General features: G+C 38.2%; 1 protein-coding gene across 1 annotated transcript in view; it reads left to right on the top strand.

The window, feature by feature from the left end:
• The window catches only part of LOC149847228 (mRNA-decapping enzyme-like protein), a 46004-nt gene that overhangs the window by 11471 nt on the left and 10963 nt on the right, over positions 1 to 23570 (top strand). Inside the window, exon 4 of the mRNA XM_089996877.1 lies at positions 20856 to 21000. Coding sequence (XP_089853003.1) covers positions 20856 to 21000 — 145 coding nt within the window. The remainder of the gene's footprint in view (positions 1 to 20855; positions 21001 to 23570) is intronic.

Here is a 23570-nt window from a genome sequence, read left to right as displayed (position 1 = left end):
TTCATGATTAATGATAATTATGTATGCTTTTGGGTTTATAAATAGTTCCTCAAGAATCTCTCTATGTGTTATTTCCTTAATGCTAGATATCGTTGTTGTCTCATAGTAGACTTATGATTTAAATCTAAAAGGCTTCTTTTTTAGATAATATATATTGTTCTTGTCTTCTCTTTGTGAGTTATTGGATCCTTTGTATGTGATGTGCCTTAGTGCACTTATTCCTTGATTGGTAGATTTATGAATTCATTTTTAAAGAATTGCTTATATTAAGCATGATTCTTGTTTGCTTATTAAAGATTGTAGAAATTGTCATGGGGTATATTGTTGGGCATATGATTGTACTACATTCATTCTAAGATTTCATCTTTTTTATTAAATTTTTAAATTTGAAACTTTGCCTTTTTCAATTGGTTCCTTTTATGAATTCACCTATTTGAAAATTGATTTTCGTATGTATTGCCTTTTTATGGCATTTAGATTGTTCATCACTGAATTTTATATAATGCATCATTTGTTTTTGGCCTTGTTGTTATTGGGTCAGGGTTAGTCGTTGAGGTGAATTACGAGTGCACCTCATATCATCCTATCAATCTAGATACTCAAGTTTATGAGTGACATGTTGTCATTTAGCTTGAGTCTTGATGATAGATGATTGGTCTCTTAACTCATTGTTGAAAATCCGAGTTAGTCGTTAGGGTGAGTTGTGTATGCACCTCATGTCATCTTGTCGGTATAGGTATGTGTCTAATTGATAGGTGATTGACCTCGGTTTCTATGAATGTCGTTTAACATTCTTTTGCTTATATGGTCATTTGATGCTTGATATCTTGTGATGGTAGTTATGAAACCATGGAGTTTCGAAAGATTGTTAAAATCTTTATTCTTATTGATAACATTAGTTTGTTTTTCATTACAAGCTTTCTTACCTCGAGTGTCTTCTCCTTTTTATGCTTTTTATCTAAGTGTCATTATATGTGGAAAAAATATGTTTATCCACACCTTCATGTGTGATTTTAATCCACTGTTGGTATTATACTCTTGATCCATTCATTGATACACTTGATTTTTGAGTGTCATTATATATATAGATAAGAGATGCTTATTCACACCTTCGTGTGTGATTTTAGTCCATTGTTGGCATTATACTCTTGATCTAGTCGTTGATACACTTGATTTTTGAGTGTCATTATTGTTAAAATGTATCTAATATATATATATATATATATATTACATCAATACCTGATAGGGGTATTTTTGTAATTTCACATAGTTGTTTTAGAAAACAAATATTTTCGTTTTTTGATAAAATGTAATTTTATTTTCTTATTTTTTTATTTCTTTTTTTATTTCTTTTGAGGGTTAAAAGGGGCTCCAACCTTAGAGTCGTTGGAGCTCCCAATGGTCACAAATGTGACCGTTGGGGGCTCCCAACGACTCTATGGGCGCCCCCTTTTGGCTCTCCTTTTGAGGCCTTTTGGCCATCCCTTTGCTCCTCTCCCTCTTGTATAAATAGGGGTGAACCCCTTGTATATTTCTTATTCTTGAGAGCTTTCTCTCTTCTCAATAAGAGGCTTTTTATATTGTTGCCTTCTTAAAGGCATGTGCTTGTATTGTCCCTTTGTGGACTTGTGATATTGTCTCTTTTATTCATTGTTGTAAGTGCTTGTATGCACTCTTTATATTTCCGCAATATCTCATTACATGGTATCAGAGCCACTCGATTCTTGAAGGAAAGGTGTGGTTCGTGTATCTCATATTTAGTGGATATCTTCTCACTTTTTGGCAACATCATGGAGGCAAAGATTGACCTATCTTTCAAGCTCAATGGAAAGAATTATATGATGTGGGCATCGACAATGAAAAATAATCTCAAAGGAAAGAAGCTTTGGGGTTTTGTCATGGGTACCGTTTCGGAACCTAAGCTTATGCTTACAAAGGACGAAGAAGGTCAAGAAAAGGCTCTTGAAGGAGATGCTCGCCTCAAGGCCATTAAAAATCATAAAAAAAAAGTGGAAGATTGGGAAAGCAATCACGCAAAAATCCTTGCGTGGTTTATGAGCAATGTTGAGCTTAAGGTATGTGCTAATATAGCTAAATTTCGTAGAGCCAATGAGACTTGGTCCTTTATGAAGGGTATGTATACCCAAAAGGATCTTGCGAGAGCATACTTCTTGCAAGAAAAGATTAGAACCACCGAGCAATGTGATTCTAGCATTCAAGACTATTATAGTGCCCTAAACTCACTATGGGATGAATTGGCTCTTTTGGAGCCAAAATGGGTTTCTATGGAAGATATTGATTTAAGGCAAAAACAAATGGAACAAGAGCGATTGTTTTAATTTCTTTTTGGGCTACGTCCCGAATTTGAGCAAGTGAGATCCTCACTTCTCCATAGATCTATTTTTCCTCCTATTGAGGATGCTATTGCCGAAATCACTCAAGATGAGACAAGGCTTGGCATGAGTAAGCATGTTGATGAAGTCCTTGCCGTATCAAAACCGGGTAACAATGTTAGAACCTATAAGCCTCCTCATTTTGGGAAACAAGGAAACTACAATGGAGGAAGAAAAATGATTGTTTGTCATTATTGCAATGAGCCGGGTCACATTAAACCCGCTTGTCTAAAGCTTATTGGAACCTTCAAACCTAAGGTGGCCTCTCTTGAAGAAACCACCACCAAAGAAGATGAAGGCATGAACAATGACATCAAAGAAACTCTTGGACAAATATCTATGGCTCTCCAACAAATACTAAAAGTTTCTTCCTCCACATCGGGTGCGGCTATTGCCTCGACATCATCACCCGGTACGTATTCTTGGATCCTTGATTCCGGAGCTTCTTTTTATATGACCCCTCATGAAAATGTACTTATTGATGTTTGCACCAATTCAAAGGACTCTTGTGTCTTTACGGCCGATGAAACCTTTTTAAAAATTTCAAGTATTGGCTCTTTTAAAGATTCTCAAAATTTTTGTGTTCCAAAAGTAAGAGTTGTTCCCAAACTAAATTTAAACCTATTTTCGGTTTCTCAAATTGCCGACCATGGATATGAAATATCTTTCTCATCTAATGGTTGCTTTGTGCAGGATCTCCGGTCCGGGAAATGGATTGGGCAAGGCCATAGAAAGGGAGACCTCTATTATATGGACCATCTCGATCTCCCTACAAATTATTTTTGTTCTTATATCTAAGAAAAAAACATGGAAACTTGGCATAAAAGACTTGGTCATCCAAGTTATTCCAAAATGTATCTCTTTCCTTTTGGAAACAAATTTTGTAAGGAAAAAGAAATTAATTGCAAAAATTGCATTTTTGAAAAAATGAAGTCTATTCCATTTCTAATAGAACTTTTCTTTCATCAAGACCTTTTGAATTGATGTATTCGGATGTTTGAGGGCCTTCTCCGGTTATGTCTAAAGGGGGCTATTCATATTATTTTACGTTTATTGATGACTTTACTCGGTATGTTTGGATTTATTTTCTTAGTCATAAATCGGAAGTATTTACTTTCTTTAAAGATTTTCATAAAAAGGTTCAAAATCAATTTCAAAATAACATATCTATTTTAAGAACCGATTCCGGTGGTGAATACTTATCTCACGAATTCCAAAACTATTTGACCCAAAATGGCATTTGCCATCAAAAGTCATGTCCTAGGACTCCCCAACAAAATGGCCTAGCGGAAAGGAAACATAGGCACATTATAGAAACCGCTAGAACATTACTTGTTTATAGGAATATTCCAAAGAAGTTTTGGGCCGAAGCCGTTCTAACCTCAACCTATCTAATCAATAGAATGCCCTCTTCTAAGTTAAAAAATGCTTCTCCCTATGAAAAACTTTTTAATTTTTCACCCGATTTCAATCGTCTTCGTATTTTTGGTTGCAAATGTTTTGTCTTATTACATAAAAGGGATAAGTTATCTCCAAAAGCAATTGAATGTGTTTTTCTAGGATATGGTGAAAATAAAAAAAGGTATAGATGTTATGATTTTAAGATTGATAAACTATATATTTCAAAAAATGTAACATTTCTAGAAGAAGAAAACAGTTTTGATAAAATAGAAGAAACAAATGAAATTGATTATATATTCTTATATGATCTTATTGATGACATACAAGAAGATTTTCATGAAAACATAGATGATGCACGTGAGGTATCCCCTCTTGACATAACACCCTCAAATGATAGTGATCCAAATATAAATGTTCATGATAGTGATATAAATGTTTACTCAAGAAGAAATCAAGAAAATCCTATTAGTTCCCTCGAAAAATACTCTCAAATTTCTGAATCCACTGAAGAACCACAAGTTAGGCATTCTTCTAGAATATCAATACCCCCAAATAGGTTTGTATCCTATGATTCCTTAACCCTCAACTATCGGACATGTTTAATAACCCTACATTCTTATTTTGAACCGGCTCACTATAATCAAGCTAAATCTATACCACATTGGGTTGAAACAATGCAAGTTGAACTAAATGCTTTAAAAAAGGCCAATACTTGGGAAATAGTTAATCTACCCTCACAAAAAACCTATTTGTTGTCGCTGGGTCTTCAAAGTTAAAACTAAAAGCGATGGCTCCTTAAAACGATATAAAACTAGATTAGTTGCTAAGGGATATTCCCAAGAATATGGCATTGATTATGAAGAAACATTCGCTCCCGTAGCTCGAATGACCAGTGTCAGGACCTTAATAGCTGTCGCATCAACCAAAAAATGACCTATTTATCAACTTGACGTAAAAAATGCCTTTTTAAATGGAAGTTTAAGTGAAGAAGTTTACATGGATCCGCCACCCGGAATTAATATTAAGCAAGGTCAAACACTTCGGCTTTTGAAGGCATTGTATGGTCTTAAACAAGCTTCTAAGGCTTGGTATGATCGTTTCAGTGATATCATGATAAAGTTAGGATTTCACTCTTGTTATACTGACACTGCTCTTTTTGTTAAACATGCAAGTTCTAGTATCGTAATTTTGTTGCTTTATGTTGATGATATGATTATCACTGGGAATGATCAAAATAGTATTATTGCTGTTAAAAATATGTTAAAAAATAATTTTGATATGTCTGATTTAGGTTTTCTCAGATATTTTCTTGGAATTGAAGTTGTATATTCTCCTAGAGGATATATTTTATCACAGATGAAGCTTGCTGCATATATATGTTCTAAGTCTGGGATTTCTGATGATAAGAAAGTAGAGACTCCCGAGGTTATTAATGCCAAATTACGGTTGGAGGATGTGGTTCTTCTGGAAGATCCCACACCTTACAGACAACTCATTGGGTCTCTTACCTATTTAACCATCACCAAACCAGATATCACTCATGCGGTCCACTCAGTTAGCCAATTTCAGCATGCTCCTACAACTGTGCATATGAGTGTTGTTCTTTGAATCATCCGCTACATTCGGAATACCATCAATAAAGGGCTATTTCTATCCTCCTCTTCTTCTTTGAATCTTCTTGCTTATACTGATGCCGATTGGGGAGGTAATCCCAATGATCGAGTCTCAACTACTGGTTTTTGTGTCTTTTTAGGGGACTCTTTGATTGCCTGGCGATGCAAGAAGCAGCAGAAAGTTTCACTATCATCCACTGAAGCTGAGTACCGGGCTATGACAACCACGACAATGGAGCTTGTATGGCTTCGCAGTCTGCTTAAAGACATGGGAGTTGATATTACCGAAGCCTCAAAACTATGTTGCGACAACAAGAGTGCCATCTATATTGCGAGCAATCATACTTTTCATGAGCATACAAAACATATCGAAATGGATTGCCACTATGTTCGCGACGAATTCTTACGAGGAAGCATTGCTCTTCCATATGTCACTTCAGAATATCAGTTGACGGACTTCTTCACTAAAGCTCTTCTGACTCCTCGCTTCATGTTTCTTCTTGGCAAACTTTTCGTCATTTCCCCGTAAAGTTTGAGGGGGGGTGTTAAAATGTATTTAATATATATATATATATATATATATATATATACTGTATATTACATCAATACCCGATAGGGGTATTTTTGTAATTTCACATAGTTGTTTTAGAAAACAACTATTTTCGTTTTTTGATAAAATGTAATTTTATTTTCTTATTTTTTATTTCTTTTTTTATTTCTTTTGAGGGTTAAAAGGGGCTCCAACCTTAGAGTCGTTGGAGCCCCCAACAGTCACAAATGTGACCGTTGGGGGCTCCCAACGACTCTATGGGAGCCCCCTTTTAGCTCTCATTTTGAGACCTTTTGGCCATCCCTTTGCTCCTCTCCCTCTTGTATAAATAGGGGTGAACCCCTTGTATATTTCTTATTCTTGAGAGCTTTCTCTCTTCTCAATAAGAGACTTTTTATATTGTTGCCTTCTTAAAGGCTTGTGCTTGTATTGTCCCTTTGTGAACTTGTGATATTGTCTCTTTTATTCATTGTTGTAAGTGCTTGTATGCACTTTTTATATTTCCGCAATATCTCATTACAATTATATGTATAAAAGAGATGTTTATTCACACATTCCTGTGTGATTTTAACTCTTCGTGGGCATTATACTCTTATTGTAGTCACTGCTATACTTGTTTTTAAGTGTCATTATATGTAGACAAGAGATGTTTATACACGCTTTTGTGTGTGTCTTTGGCCTTTTAGTGGCATGATGATTATGCTCTTGTTCTAGTAGTTGATGCACTTGATGTTTGAGGTTTGGAGGCTTAGGAGGTAATTGCTTGTGGTGGTCAAACTAGTGTTTTAATTTGCAAAATTTATTCATTATGATGTATGAGATTTTTAAAATCTTTTCATAATTTTTTCTAAACTCATTGTTTCTTTTATGAGAATTGGTTCTTGAAATATTTTCGTGCATTTTGCATTGTATGTGCTTTAGTTGCATGAGTTATTCCATGATTAATTGTTTTGCATAATTTGCATAAGGTTATGTTTTTTCAAGCATGTGTTCTTGAAAGATTGTTTATTGTTATTGGTCCATATGTGACTTCTTCATTGGTTCTAAATTATTGCATTGTTCATTCATATATGCATTAGTTGTTGGTTTAAATATTGCTTCTAATTAATCAATGCTTATTTATATCTTCCGCTGTGTTAAAATGATTTGTTATTGAGTTATTTCTTCATAGTTTTAATAATATTGAAAAGCTATGATTGTTATTCATTAATATGTCTTTTGTGATAGATATATATGTGCATGATTTTCATAAATTAACTTTATCATTTTTTGCATCTCTCTTAATATTATTCTACTATGGTCGAGTTTGTCAATGACTATCATGTTTGTAGTTAATGACTGTTCAAAATTAATTCTTACTTTAAATGATTTTAAAAAATATTAAATTGACTTATTAAATATTTTATACGTATCTTATGTTTGTATGCTTGGCCATCCTTTCTCCATAATATATATATATATATATATATATATATATATAAAGTATAGTTATTTCTTGTTAGATTGCTCTTTTTACCGGTTCTCCAAATATTGGCAGTATGAATGATTCTAGAGGCATTTTGAGAATATAAAAAGTTGATGATATTGGAGTTCCTTTATGTAATGGAGCATATGATTGCGCACCCCTTTAAGAGGCACCGAATGGAAGAACTTGATTAAGTCTACGAAGACATTTTGTGTAATGGGTTTCTTTTTTTGTAATTTCAAACTTACAGTGAGACACTGGAAGTTTGAGGGGCGGGGTGTTAAGATTAATGTAATATAAGTATATATATATTGTTTAATATATATATTATGTATATATTGTAATAATATATATAATAATATATATTATATATTGTAACTATATATAATATATATGAGAGTCAAGTCAAAGCTAGTTCTACTTGCTCCCAACGGCTAGAGTTCTAGATATTTTTTGAGTATTCTTGAGTGCATTTTGTAGTGAGGTTTTTGTGTATTTTATTGTTCATTATGAATAAAATCATTTATTCACCAAACTTGTATTAGTTTGTATCTTGTTAGTATTCAAATGTATTTCGATTTGGCATTTGGATTACGATTTGTAATGTCTTGGGTTCCATGCCATTTCGTGACACTACAATGAACAAAGGAGACTATGGGAAGAACTAAGCCTGTATGCTAAGATAAAGTGTGCTCATTGCGTGAGGGAAAGGCAAGAAGAATTAGAAGAAAGAAAGGTATTTGGGTTGTTGTGTGGGCTTGATAGTAATTATGAAGATGTTAAATCTATAATTGTGGGGCATGATAAGTTACCCTCTCTAGGCTCCATATATGTCCTTCAAATAGAAGAGGATAGGAAAAAAATGGTTACCTCTCAAGAACAAGGAATTGAACGGTCTGCCCTTCTTAGTGAAAATTTATCTTAAAGGTGGAATGGTGAGAGAGGTAGAAGAAGAGGTGGCACATCCTCTCGTGGTAGAGGTAGGGGTCTTAATATTGGTAGTGAAAAAGATAAGCTGAAATGTACTTATTGTGGGAAGACTAGGCTTACTAGAGATCAATGTTGGGACCTAGTAGGAAGGCCTAATCGAGGGAACTATCCACGTAATACTGCACTAAAGAAAAATGAATACCCTAGAGATAAGGAGATGACTCTTTTAAAGAAGAGAATTAAAGAATTAGAACTTATCATCTAGGTCTTATCATGCAGAGCAAGGTATTGACGCCTCAGTCCACTCTATCTCTACCTTTGGATTATAGATTTGGGAGCTACACATCACATGACGGGTAACTATGATGCATTTAACCATAGTGTGAATTTGAAATTAGCTGATGGTTCCCCATCACCTATTCTTGGGAAAGGGAAGTGTAAGACTCGTGATTTAAAAAAAAATGTTTTGGATCCAACCCAGATCCATTTCCCCCCTTGCCTTTTTAAAACACCTCCACATGGGGGTTTTCTTTAAATAGGAAACACAAAGCCCCCTACGCAAACCCGAGCGACCCCGACCCCCGACTCTTGTCGGCGCACTGGCACGCCTCGTCGGAGCCCCTCCTCTCGTCTGCGATAGCCTTCCCCCTTGCTCTTTCTCTCTCCCCGATTCTTCCCTCTCCCCTGCACAACCCCCTTCACCCTCCCAACATCTCCTACATCCTCGATACCCCCGCTCTCTCCCTCTCCTCTCGTTTACCTCCTGCCTTCCCCTGGGTTCCCCTGCGTTCGCCGAGCTTCCCTTTGTCGGATCTGCCGCCGCCTCCCTGATGTACGCAACTCTCTCTCTCTCTCTCACTCTCTCGCTGGTTTAGCCGACAGGAGGGCGTCGCCCCTCCTGCAGTCGCCTCTTATTTTTCGGCCAGTAGGCGGGGGGCAACGCCCATTGCCTCTTACCTTCTTTTCCGACAAGTAGGAAGGGGCGACACCCTTGCCTCTTCTTTTTCAGCCAGAAGGCAGGGGCGCCGCTCCCTGCCTTCCCTTTTTTCTTTCGGCCATAAGGCTGGGGCGCCACCCCCTGCCTCCTCCCCTTTTTTGGCTAGAAGGTAGGGGCACTGCCCCTGCCTTCCCTTATATTTCGACCAGCAGACAGGGGCAATGCCTTTGCCTCCTCCTTTTCGGACAGCAGGCAGGGGCGCCACCCCTGCCTTCTCCTCTTTTTCCGGTCAGTAGGCAGCGGTGCCGCCCCCTGCCTCTTCTTTTTTTGCGGTCAACAGGGCCCTCTGCCTCCTAGAATTGGGCTTAGTCTGAATCGAGCCTAGGCTCAGTTCCGTTCAATGGCATGGCTAGGCTCGACAACCAGACTGAGCCCAACCTAGTCTGTAGTCCCAAGAGGACCGAGCCCAAGCTCAGTCCCATCCTAGGATGGGGCCAGGCTCGGCCTGACAGTCGAGCCCACCCCCTTCCCCTTTGTTTTCTTTTTCGATCAAAACCGAGCCCGGCGCGGCTGGGGCCTACCCAACCCACTCGATCGAGTTGTGCTCGGTCCTTACCGAGCCCAACTCGGCCCCTCCTCGCTTGTGGCCAGTCGGGCTCAGCCGAGCCTGGCTAACCCTGGGTCCTCGCTCGACTCACCTCGATTCGAGACCCGGCTCAGCCAAGCAACCCGAACCAGGGTCAGGCTCGGCTCCTACGACACAAACATGACACCAATGCATGATTTTAAAAGAGGAATTTTCTTCTTATTTTCGCAGTACGACGAATACTTTAGCACACTCCATCGTCGCAACAAACGCGACACACACACCAAGGTATAAGCCTTTAAAGACCTACACTGAGAATCGTCAACAAGTTCGACCATCTTCGAGGTAGGAGAAAGCTGTATACAAGACAATCGCAGGACAATTCTAAAACATGTATATATATATATACACGCTTTTAACTCAAGGATGCAGTTTTGCGAATCCTTGTCCTTTTACCTTTATGTCATTTACTTTGCCGCCACACTGTTACGTGCACAGGCTACTGCTTACGCATTTATTTAGCTGATGTGCGGTTTTGTATATCGTGCACTACTTACACAATTTATTTAACTCGATATGTGGTTTCGTACATCGAGTCTTGTTTTATGTCATTTACCTTGTCATCGTGCTATTATTATATGCATAGGCTAGTAGCTTATGCATTTATTTAGCCGAGGTACAGTTTCGTACGTCGTGCACAGCTTACGCATTTATTTAGCCGAGGTACGGTTTCATACCTCGTGCACTGGTTACACATTTATTTAGCTGATATATGGTTTCGTACCTCGTGCACTACTTACGCATTTATTTAGCCAAGCTACGGTTTCGTACCTTGTGCATTGCTTACGAAATTTATTTAACTTGATGTGTGGTTTCACACATCAAGTCTTGCCCTATACATTGCTGTTGCACTGTAATGTGCACAGGCCTGCGCTTTGTGATATACATATTATAGATACATATATACAACCTTGTAAGGTACGCAGTTTTGCGTACTCTTCTCTACCTTGTATTACACTTATTCTTTTTAAAGACGAGAATTCGCGCATGTTTGCCAAAGTTTTAAAGAAAAAGCGATTTCTTGTGAGATTCTAGTATTTGAATATTCGTGGTTTTGAAAAGCAAAAACGAACACTTGACAGTTGCTTATTCGCAACCAAGCTTTTTCCTCGAACCTGCATGGCAGAAAGAGGTACATACGGACTTTGTTCGATATCCAAATGACTCAGATACCCCCGACCAAGAGTAGGGGGAGTTGAGACTTTCTAACCAAAGTTGGGGGTTTCTTCTAAGAAACCAATATCCCTTTTTATCGTAACGGTACCATCAGACATGCACGACATGTGGGTACTACGATAAATGGATAAGAGGTTCATGGTGACCTCGTAACATATAATTACATAATGTTAAAAATGAAAATCATATAAATAGTGATGATCGCCTTCATAGTTAAGATGCTTGAGTTGGTTTGAAAGACCAGAGCATGTCGAATTAAACTAAAATGGTTACATCGTTTCTTTTATAATACAATAAAGTTGAGGATCCGTTGTGTAAAGGAAAGGTTCGCAAGTAATGCGCTCAAGGTTCATTGACTTGTTATTTCAAAACACCATTTTTTGCTAAAGTTCTATTTTAAACTCTGATAAAGAAATGATTACAAGGATTTACAATTTTCCTAAAAAGTTACAAGTCCGGGATTTTGGAGGCGTTACAGGAAGGTTCACTCCCAAATTTCCTATTAACTTGTTGTAAGTGAGACCCCTTACAAAAGATCTTAATTGTTATATGCCTTCCCAAATTAATTTGTATTTCAGGACTTGAAGACGAGGAAGATCTTTGGACATGGACTTGAAAGGAGAGGATTGTATACTTTGAACGCTCCTAATGCGTTGATGTCTAGTAATGTCAAGTGGTCATATGGAGAAAAATCAATTTTGTTGTTGTATTTATGGTTAGGACATTTGCCCTCATCAAAATTTTCTCGTTTTGTACCCAGATATAGTTGATGTCAATACTAGTTATGTTATACAATGTGAAACTTGTCAGAAGGGCAATCAATGTAGGACCTTCTTTCCTTTTAGTGCCTCTCAGACTTCTACACCTTTTGAGATTAGCCACTCTGATGTATGGGCCCCAAGCCCTGTTTTGTCCATCTTTGGTTATCGATACTTTGTTACCTATAACTATTTATTTACTATAATCCAAGGATGAAGTGTACCATTTTTCAAGTTTACCACAAAATGATTAAGACTCAATATCATGCATCAATAAAGATTTTTAGCTCAGATAATGGGAAAGAATATGTTTCTCATCATCTCTAGAGTTATCTAAAAGATCATGGTATTGAACCTCAAACTTCGTGCCCTAATACTTCTTAGCAAAATGGAGTTGCTGAGAGAAAAAACAGGCACTTGTTGGAAGTCACTCGTGCACTGTTGTTTGAGATGAATGTCCCCAAGGCATATTGGTCTGAGAATGCCCTTATTGCTGCCTACCTTATCAATGGTATGCTCTCTAATGTTCTTGGTAGAAAGTCCCAATTCATATGCTCAATCCTCATGTTAAAATCTTTCCTATCACCCCTCGAGTGTTTGGATGTACATGTTATGTTCATATACCAAATGTTTATAGGATAAGTTACACCCCATTTACCCCCCCCCCCCCCCCCCTAAAAATAAAAACAAAACAAAAGGGGGGGATTCAGGTCGGATCCGGACTCGAACCCGACCCGAGGCCACCGCCTCCCTCGTGCCTTCTAAAGACAATGAGGCAGGGGGGCGGGGGGGGGTTCAAATACGAAACCCCTCTTCTACTCTCTCGTTCTCTCCCCCTCTCGCCCTCTTGTCTCTCTCTCGGTACCCCGACTTCCTCTCCCCTTTCACCCCGCGTTGGCAACCTCACCGCCTTCCCCTCTTGCTCTCCCTCGTCTCCCTCGATTCGCTGGAGCAAGCCTGAGCCACCCTCGCGTTCGGCCTTCCTCGAACACTGACGGCTCCCTGCGGGCGGCTGCGACCCCAGTGCCATTCCCTCCCTTTTGTTCCGATTGACACCGCTGCCACCGACCTCTAGGTACGTACCGACTTCTTCTCCTTTTCCTTCTGTCTCTCTCTCTCCCTTTTCTTCTTCCTTCCGTCGACCGACAGGGGTAAAAACCCCTGCTTGTCGGTCCGTTACGGCAGGGGATAACCGTCCAGTAGGGGCTTAAGCCCCTGCCACTTTGCCGACAGGTCGGCAGGGGTAAAACCCCTGCCGCCTGTAAGAAAGGTTCCGGCAGGGGTTTTGGGCCCCCTGCCTGCCTTTTCTTTCACCAGGGAGGGTCGAACCCCCTCCTTGTCTCGATGCGCAGGGGAGGGTTCGACCCTCTCTGCCTTTGTTTGTCGCAGGGGAGGGCTCGAGCCCTCCCTGCCTTTAATATACACAGGGGACGGTTCAACCCTCCCTGCCTTCGTAGTACGCAGGAGGAGGGGTCGAGCCCCCTCGGTCCCTTTAATGTTAGGGGAGGGGTCAAGCCCCTCCTTGCTTGTCCTTTATATTCTGTTGTGCAGGGAAGGGGTCGACCCCCTCCCTGCTTCCCTGTTTCACTGGGAAGGGGCCAAGACCCCTTTCCTCCCTTGGTTTGGGCAGGGGAGAGTCTGAGTCCTCTCTCTGCACCCTCTCGCTCCCTCTTTGCATGTTCGTCAGGCAGGGATCGAGCCCCTCCCTGCTTGTCCTTTATATTCTGTTGTGCAGGGAAGGGGTCAACCCCCTCCCTGCTTCCCTGTTTCACTAGGAAGGGGCCAAGACCCCTTTCCTCCCTTGGTTTTGGCAGGGGAGGGACTGAGTCCCCTCTCTGCACCCTCTCGCTCCCTCTTTGCATGTTCGTCAGGTAGGGGCGAAGCCTCCTACCTCCCCTTTCGTTGTTGACAGGCAGGGGCTTTGCCCCTGCCTCTCTTTTACTTTGTCAGGCAGGGGCATAACCTTGCCTGCCCTCATTTTTTGAGGGTAGGGGTGCAACCCCTGCCTCCCCATTGTTTGCTGACAGCAGGTCAGCAGAGGCTCGCGGCCTTTGCCCTTGCTTCTTGTGCTTATAACAGGTGCGCAGGGGCACAATGCCCTTGCCTCTGCTTCCTTCACGTCAGGACAACGACAGTGCCCCTGGCCTCCTATTTTTGGTGTTAGCTTGCTAAGGATGTCACTTTTGCAGCTCGTACGACGGATCCCGCTCGCGCTCTGTAGCCCGAGCCGTCAATCACCTACACCCGCAGACGTCAGCAAGCTCGCAACTCCTCAAGGTAGGGGAAGATTGCACGAAGGACTTGGACAATTGAATTGAGTTCAATTAACTAAAAAAGACAATTAAATAAATATATATACAAATATATATTTATACGAGTACACATTTAACTCAAAGATGATGTTTTGTGATCCTTGTCCTTTACTTTCTGTCATGTCTTTCATTTGCTGCCGCACTTTGCGCTTAGGCTTCGCTTACGCATTCCTGCTTTCGGTCTTTTCTTTGCCGGCACGCTTTGCGCCCAGGCTTTGCGTTTACACTGCTGCTTACAGTCTTTACTTTGCCGTCGCGCTTTGCGCCCAGGCTCTTGCTTTTGCAAATGTTTCGTTAATGCCTTGCCATTGCAGATGATGCTCAAATCTTCGCTCATTGCATGTTCTATCAGGCATCCTCGTGGAGGATGCAAGGAGCATTTATCGCTCTCTCTCTCTCTTGCGATTAGAGTTGAGTCGAGGGCTTAATGATATATCATCGTCTTAGGAGAGGGATCCCTAGCAAGGATCCTAGTTTTTTGAGTGAGCAGCCCTGCAAAGTAGAGTTAAAGAAACATTACATCTTTGTGAAAAACTTTTGTTGAGGCTTCTATTGATGAACTATATCCCTTTCATCCTAGAGGACTTGTAGTCGTGCACTACACACTAGTACTACAATGATTGGATGAGACAGTCGTGCGACCTCGAATAGTGCTAAATGCACAATACTGTAATCATATAAAATGATAATTGATCGCCTTCACAGGCAAGATGATCGAGTGGTTGAAAGACCACAACATTAGAATGTGTCGTTAGTTAAGCAACACCTAACGCAACCATTTGTTTCTTGTTGTCTGTCAAGGGAGAGGATAAAGCGGTACAAAAACTCCAATGGACAGGTTGTTAACAACCACCCCACGGGCAAAAATCCGGTCTCCCCAGTCATTGGAGTTAGGGGAAGAGACTACCAGACATTATCTTAGGTGGTAGATCCCATAGACTTCTGCAAAAGTTGGATGCATCCGTTGCCAAGTACTTGCCTTTGGAGAATCTTCTTTCGGCTAAAGCCGTCTCCTTAGGAGCGGACTAAACTAATTATTCGGGTTATTGAGACACCCGAACTAGTCTCAGTTGTTTCTACGTTTTGTCTGTGCGTACCCGCAGGCAAGTAATATTGAAACATAAGGTCTGTTCACACTGGTTGATGGGTCATAAAACTTGCTAGTTGCGTGAGAGTTCACAACTTACGATCAAATGGATCGTCATGTTGCGTTTGACAGTTGCACTGCTTACTTAGCTTGTACTGCTGATCTGCTTTAAACTGCTTAGCATGCTGAATTAAATGCTCTTAATTTAGTTTCCTGTAGTCTCTCTTGTGCTCCTACTAGTTTTTCGCAAAATTAACCCATTCTATGGGTACAGGTGGTGATGAGGTACACTGAGCGATGACGCGATGACTTCAAGATTCCTTTTTCTTGCTCTTAGCTCGCGTCCTGGATGTTTTTGGGTTTTGTCACAGACTTTCCTTTGGATATCCGAAGTTTGTACTAGTTGGGATCTTTTTTTAATGAAAGTGGTTTTTCCAAGTGTTTTGCAAGTTACATAGATTGAGAGTTTTGGTTCTTTTAGCTAACATGCTTAAAGTTGTCGGCTTGCCTTTCTAAATTCAACAAAGAATTATCTTCCGTCTGAAAAGTAAGAGATCTTTCTAGTCTCTTGCCTGTTTTTTGAAAGGTTCGCAAGTTTGAAATTTTGGGGCGTTACACCCCAGGGCCAGAAGGTGTATCTTCATCGGGTATCCCCAAACTCAAAGGAGATATAAGCGCTATGACCTTGTCACCAATAAAAAATGTCTATGGATGTTACCTTCTTTGAAGAGTCTTCATGTACTTTGAGAAACATGAGATTGAGGGGGGAGCCTTGTATTGAATATGAATTGTCTCCACCTTACTTGCCTATGGCTCCTGTCGAAAACCCTCAAGAGAATGGTAGAGGAGTTGAAAACCAACCTGAGATTGTTCAGACTTATTCTAGAGGAGAGAGAAGTATCTTTATGCCTTCCTTAGAGTCCAATCCAATAGATGAATCGGATTCAAGGAGTCCAGAGAATACACATGAGAGTGAAACCCATGATGTCATCCAACAAGTGATCTTGACCAACCTATTGCTATTCAAAAAGGAAAAAGGTCATGCACACTATATCCTGTCTAACTTTGTCTCATATCATGCCTTGTCCAAGTCCTACATCGACTTTGTTGCCAACATCGAATCTATACCTATTCCCAATAATGTAGAGGAAGCTTTAAGAACTCCACAATAGAGAGATGCCATGGTCAAAGAGATGGAGGCACTTGAAAAAAATCATAGTGGTTGGATGTAAGTGGGTATACACCTTAAAGTTCAAACCAGATGGGTCAGTGGATAGATACAAAGCAAGTCTGTTGTGAAAGGATACACCGAAACATATGAAATTGATTACCAGGAAACCTTTGCTCCAATGGCTAAACTAAACTCTCGGGGTACTCATTTCTCTTGCTGCTTATAGATCTTGGCCACTACATCAATTAGATGAGAAAAATGCCTTTTTACATAGGGATATAAAAGAAGTGTATATGTCTGCCTCCTGTAGAAAAAGAAGGTAAGATGGTATGCAAAACTTGAGAAACTATCTATAGACTCAAACAATCTCCTTGTGCTTGGGTTCAAAAGGTTTAGTAGAGCCATAATTGACTTCAGATTTACCAGGTGCACTTTTGATCATACTCTTTTTATAAAAAGAGGATCTCATGTTACTATTCTCATTATTTATGTTAGATGATATAGTTGTTACAGGAGATGATTGTGAAGAATCCTTGCAAACAATCAAGTTTTCAAATAACTTCATACTTCAAATACTCAAGAAATTAAATGCACAGTGTTTATAAGACCACAAAAGAAGTGCAATAAATGCACAGTGTTTATAAGCTTTACACCACAAAAGAAGTGCAATAAATGCACAATATTTATAAGCTTAAGGAGACAACTCTTTACTTTAATACTCCCTCAATGGGCTCACATAGCCCTTATTTATAAGCATACTTAAAGAGACGTTGGGCTATTCCCAACGGCTCTTATTAGAGACGTTGGGAATTAGCCTAACGTCTATCTTTTTAAACAGTGTACAGCACTCAGTGGCTGACTGTGTACACTCTCCATAGTCAGCCACTGACTGTGTACAAAAACATTATATAAAAAGAAATGAAAAAAACTACAAAAATAAGAAAAAATAAAAAGGAGGAATTACAATCATATTCAAAAGCATGAATATGCGTAAAATATAAAAATGACTAAAATACCCCTACAACTAATATAAAAAAGAAATATATATTTTATATATACAAGTAGTTGTATAGATGTACATATATATGAAATATATATATATATATATATATGTATATGTATCTTCTTTTATATATATAAAATATATATAGAAAATACATTGTCTTATGAATTACAATTTAACACCCCCCTCAAACTTAGGGCAAGATGACCGAAAGCTTGCCAAGGAGGAAATTGAACCGCGGAGCACACAAAGCTTTGCTGAAGAAATCTGCCAACTGATATTCCAAAGTTACATATGGAAGATCTATAAATCCTTTCAGATACACTTCCCGAACATAGTGACAATCCATCTCAATGTGTTTAGTCCGCTCATAAAAAGTATGATTTTTGGCAATGTGTATTGCACTCTTGTTATCACAGCATAGCTTGGTGGGATCTTCTATTGAGATCCCCATGTTTTCTAGTAGCTGATGAATCTATACAATTTTCATGGTAGTAGTCGCCATGGCACGATATTCAGCTTCTGTTGAGGATAAAGACACTTTTTGTTGCTTCTTACATCTCCATGAAATCAGCGAGTCTCCTAAAAACACACAAAAACCAGTGGTGAAGTGACGGTTATTTGGGTCACCTCCCCAATCAGATTCAATATAAGCAATTAATTTTAATTCAGAAGAAGAGGATAAGAATACTCCCTTGTTTAGTGTGCCCTTTATGTTTCTTACAATCCGCAAGATGACACTCATGTGAACTGATGTTGGTGCATGTTGGAACTGACTTGCAGTATGAACTGCATGAGAGATATCTGGTCTAGTAATACTCGGATACATCAAATATCCCACAAGCTGTCTGTAGGGGGTGGAATTGGAGAGAGGAATACCATCATCAATCTTCATTTTGGATCTTACTATAGCAGGAGTTTCACAAACCTTATCATCCGTAATACCTGACCTGTTAATAATCTCAGAGACAAGCTTAGTTTGAGATAAAAAATACCCTCTATGAGAGTATGCTACTTCAATACCCAAAAAATAAGTTAGAAATTTCAAATCAAACATTTCAAACCTATCCTTTAAGATTGATTTTATGCTTTTAATCCCTTTAGAATCACTTTCGGTTATAAGCATATCATCCACATATAAGAGCAGAATGACAATCCCTGCATTGTTTTTTCTAACAAATAAGGCAGTGTCAGTGAAACAAAAATAAAAACCATTTTCTAACATTACGGAGTTAAATCTATCATACCAAGCCTTGGGAGCTTGTTTTAAACCATAAAGTGTTTTTCGAAGGCGAAGCACTTTCCCTTTGGGAGTCTCCATTCCTGGTGGAACATCCATATATACCTCTTCATTCAGATCACCATTTAGGAAGGCATTTTTAACATCCATTTGATAGATGTTTCATTTGTTGATTGAGTCAACGGTAATGAGACATCGGACAGTGACCATTCGGGCCACAGGGGCAAAAGTTTCTTCATAGTCAATACCATGTTCTTGACTATATCCATTTGCAACTAATCGAGCCGTATATATCTCATGAGATCCATCGCTCTTAGTTTTTACCTTAAATACTCATCTACACTCTATTGCTTTCTTAACCTTAGGAAGATCTTGAAACTCCCAAGTCTTTGTCCTGTTGAGAGCTGAAAGCTCACATTCCATTATTTTCAGCCATTCATCATTCTTTTTGGCTTCTTCGAACTTTTTGGGTTCTATATAAGAATGAATGACGCTAAGGCAAACTCTATGTTTAAGAGTAAACGAATCATATGAAATAAACCTAGAAGGCATCTTTTTACTTCTCTCAGTTCTTCGTAGGTTTTCACCATTTGTTGAATTGGACCCACTAGGTTTACTGAATTTTCCAATTGCACTCCTAAAACTTTTTCTATCTCTATGGGTATATGTTATAGGATCTCTCGATGCTCCTTCATTTCTATGCTGGGAGATAGGCGGATGGGAAGAGACATCTTCTTTATCATTGATGTCATTATGAATGAAATCGTCATCACTATCATCATGTGCTAACATTTCAAATAAAAAAGAGTAATCCATGTTTTCTTCAAAAGGTTCACTCTTTTCAAAACCATTAACATTTTTCAGAAAACTCACATTTCTGGAAACATATAGCTTGTCATTCTTAATATCATAACAATAAAACCCTTTTTGGGTTTCGGAATATCCAAGAAAAGCGCAAGCAATGGCTTTTGGTGAGAGCTTGTCGTTCTTGTCAGTAAGAACAAAGAATTTACAACCGAAAATTCTCAACCGACTATAGTCGGGTTCTTTGGTATGTAATTTTTCAAAAGGCGAGATATTGTTCAAGTTTTTAGAAGGTAGCCGATTTATCAGATAGACAGATGCTAAAGCCGCTTCAGCCCAAAAACCTTTTGGGATGTTTTGAGAAACAAGTAATGTTTGAGTTGTCAACAAGCCTTAAAGGCAACACAAGCCTTAACAAATACAAGGGGAGAGACCCCTATTTATACACAAAAAGTAGGCAAAAAGAGAGAGGCTAAAAGACAAAAGAAGGAGGGCCATTGGGGGCTCCCCATAGAGTCGTTGGGAGCCCCCAACGGTCATCTATTGGGGGTCCCAACAATCCTATGTGGGACCCCCCAATGTCAAACACAAAAATGTTTTAAGAAAAAAAAAGATATTTAAATAAATAGTTGTTTTATAATAACAAAAATACTTCTATCAGGTATTATATATATATATTAACATAATCATCTCGGAAGCGACCTAGGAAGCGAGGGGAAAGTGAAAAAAGTAGGAAAAATAAAAAAATACAAAAAAATAAAAAATAAGGAGAAGTGAGGGGGAAGCGAGCTTCCCCTAAATTGGGAAATGCACTTTCCATTTTTTTGGTGCTTCCTCGCACGTTTCGGAAGCGCCACATTTCGTGCTTCCAAAACACGCTTCGTGGAGGCGCACTTCCCCATATGCTATGGTGCTTCCAGTAACCCTGGTTCTATTACTCCAAGAAGCTATTTAAAGACTGTGCTGAGCTATTGCTACCTCTATCAGTGAGGCTTCAAGAACATATCTACTGGAGTGTTTTTTATGTACAAAACTAATCTATATTTCATCATTCTAAATGAAATAAGGTGTTTTTTTGTTTTCCATGCCCCTACCAGCATTAATGGTTGAAAGCTATTCTTTTCTTCATCGGAACTAAGTGGTGATACCTATCATCTCGATGTCTTTGTACATACATGCATACATAAATAAATTATATATAAATATATATGGCTTTGAGTTAATTTGCTTGCTTATAGGGCATCAAATTTGAACTCATCAATGTTAGAATTCTGATTTGATGAAATTGGTTGTGTTTACAATGTTCTCTGTTGGTCCATGAAATTAGGTTTCACAGATTGATTTATAGTAATGATGTTTCTATGAGCAGATAATTTGGTGGAGAACCTTCTTGGAGATTTTGAGTATGAAGTCCAGGGGCCATACTTGTTGTATAAAAATGCTTCCCAAGAAGTTAATGGTATATGGTTTTATAATGCACGCGAATGTGAGGAGGTTGCAAACCTTTTCAACAGGTATACTTGCTTACACTTCTATCTGTCCATCACATTATGTTAAGTGTGTTCTACATTAGTTTAGTGCATCTTTTTCTCTTCCATCTTAAGTTGTGGATAAATTTTATTCGCAGTCACAAATATCGGTATCGGTTATATCTCGCAATATTATAGGTTTGGTGATAAATCTCGAAAAAATCTCCGAGGCATAAAAAATATAAAATAAAAAAATAAAAAAATAAGTAAGAAAATATCATGTTTAGATAATAAAATACACATATAATAAAAGAAATAAGTAAAAACATACAAAATAAAGAAGAAAACAGATTTAAGATGTAGAAAATAAGTAAAAACAGTAACAATAATTGATAATATCACAATATTATCAAATTGGCAATATTTTCAAAATATCGTGATATTTTATCTATAATATCGTTTGCTGAAAACACAGCGATAATATCGCTGATATCTGTGACTATGATTTTAATGAACAGATGTTGGTGCTGGGATGATCTATGCCTATTAATATCTAAATAGAAAATCAGTACTATCCAGAAGATTGAGCTATTAATTAGTATCTCTAGAGTTGCTGTTTATTTACTTCAAGAAATATACATCTTTTCCCTGATAGGACCAACTGTTGTTACCTGCTGCTTCTATGCAAATTTCCTTACTCCTTTGCCACTCATTTAGTTGATTTATTTTGAATACTTTACAGAGAAATATTATGCAATATATTTCGGTATTATCTTTATAGTGGGAAAATTATTGAAATGGGAAAATATCATGTTATTTTTGAAATATTTTCAATTAGAAAATATTGCAACATTATTCGCTGTTATCACTATATTTTGAAAACATGTTCCATTTTTCTTTTTCCCATACCGTAAATATGTTTTCTATATCTTTTTATTCATTAAAAACTTGTCTACCTTTTCTTTGCATTTTTGCAAAAAAGAAATATGGGTAAAACCTATTTTTTTCTTATTTTTGTGTTACTTTTATTTCTTATTTGTTAAATGCCAAGATTTTCCTGATATTTATAGAAAAACTGATAATATCCTGAGGTTTTCCTTGCCAAGATATCACCAAGACCACTATGTGAGTATGCTTTAGGTAAATGGTTTCCCTTTGTTAATTTTTTTTTGAAGTAATGCATATGGATCTTTGACATACTGAAACGACTCCCATTATATTCTCATATAAAGTATGTTGGATAATCTTGTTATCTAGTGAAGGCAATGATGTTCTATTGTTGGAGGCTATGTGATCTTTCACAAGTAGAAGAACTCCATATGTCTGGTAAGTTGTGCCGCTAGGTGTAATTGAAATGTTAAGAGGGTTTTGATGGTAGGGTGGAAGTTTTGGTGATTATCTAGCCAGATGTTTAATTTCACACTACATTTTTGGATGTTGAGAACATGCTACTAGGCTGTCTTTAAGTAGTTGCAGCTTTTTTGTGTAGAATCATACTCCTGCTTCCTGCTTCCTACTTCCTACTTCTCAACCTAGTTGCTCAAAATGCCTGCCCAGCACATCCTTTGGTTTCTATAAGTTGGAATCCCATCTTTGCCAGTTCAAGCTTTTTAGACTGATATCAAAATTTACCAAGCAATCTTTTGGTGTTGGTGGCATCATCATATGGTACAATATAAATTGCTGCCTACAACAAGGTCCAAAAGGTTCCTTTTTTCTTTTAAATTCTGGTGAAGGTTGTTCTACTGCAAAATTACTTTGTTTACAAGCAGTTATAAGTATGGCCATGACAGAATGAATAGCAGTTTTGTTGAGTTCTTTTGATTAGGATGCGGAGTTTGGAATTAGGAACAGTGTGCTCAATTCAGCATCTTGAAAAATTGCACAAACCAGTTATTGCCAAACTGGTTAGGACTGCAAAATGTTGCTATCTTTTTGAAAGTATCGTGAACACTTATTTTAAATGAAAATGTTACAATTTTTTATCAGCACAATAAATACATAAAGAACTAAAATGTATATTTTTCTGTTAATATTTTAATTTTTTCCCTATCTTTTTTTCATGAAAAATGGGTTGGATAACACAGCAGCAAAGGCAATGAAAGGTAGGGCCCGCCCAACTTTTATTTGGAGGACAAGCAAAGGAAATATACGCAGAAATAAAGTAATCAACAGAGAAACCGATCACAAAAATAAAAAAGAAGTGGGCCCCGCCTTTTTCTTCTTCTTTTTATTTCTTCCCCTTCTTCCTTCCCCAGCCCTCATAATTCATAATTTGTTTAAAACCACTATATTGGATCCAAGCTTAAGCCTGTCTGGATCAAAATATGATAAAAAACCCAAACTATAATCCAATAAAAATCCATGTACAGGTCCATTACAATCCAATCCATAATCCACTAAATCCAAAACATCTATTTATACAATCCATGGTCTATGGTCCATGATCCATTAAATCCAAAAGACTCAATGATCCAATCTATTATTCATTAGATCCAATCTATGATCATTAAATAAAAACATCATTGATCCAATCCATGGTTTGTATCCAATCCACGATCCAATTATGTATGACATGAGAAAATGAATCCCTGTCAACTTACCAAACAAAAAAA

The sequence above is a fragment of the Nuphar pumila genome, chromosome 2 (genome assembly GCF_984573655.1).
Source record: "Nuphar pumila chromosome 2, dmNupPumi1.hap1.1, whole genome shotgun sequence".
Classification (NCBI taxonomy): Eukaryota; Viridiplantae; Streptophyta; class Magnoliopsida; order Nymphaeales; family Nymphaeaceae; genus Nuphar; species Nuphar pumila.
Note: the sequence above shows the minus strand (reverse complement) of the source record. Positions and strands in the feature narration are given on the sequence as shown.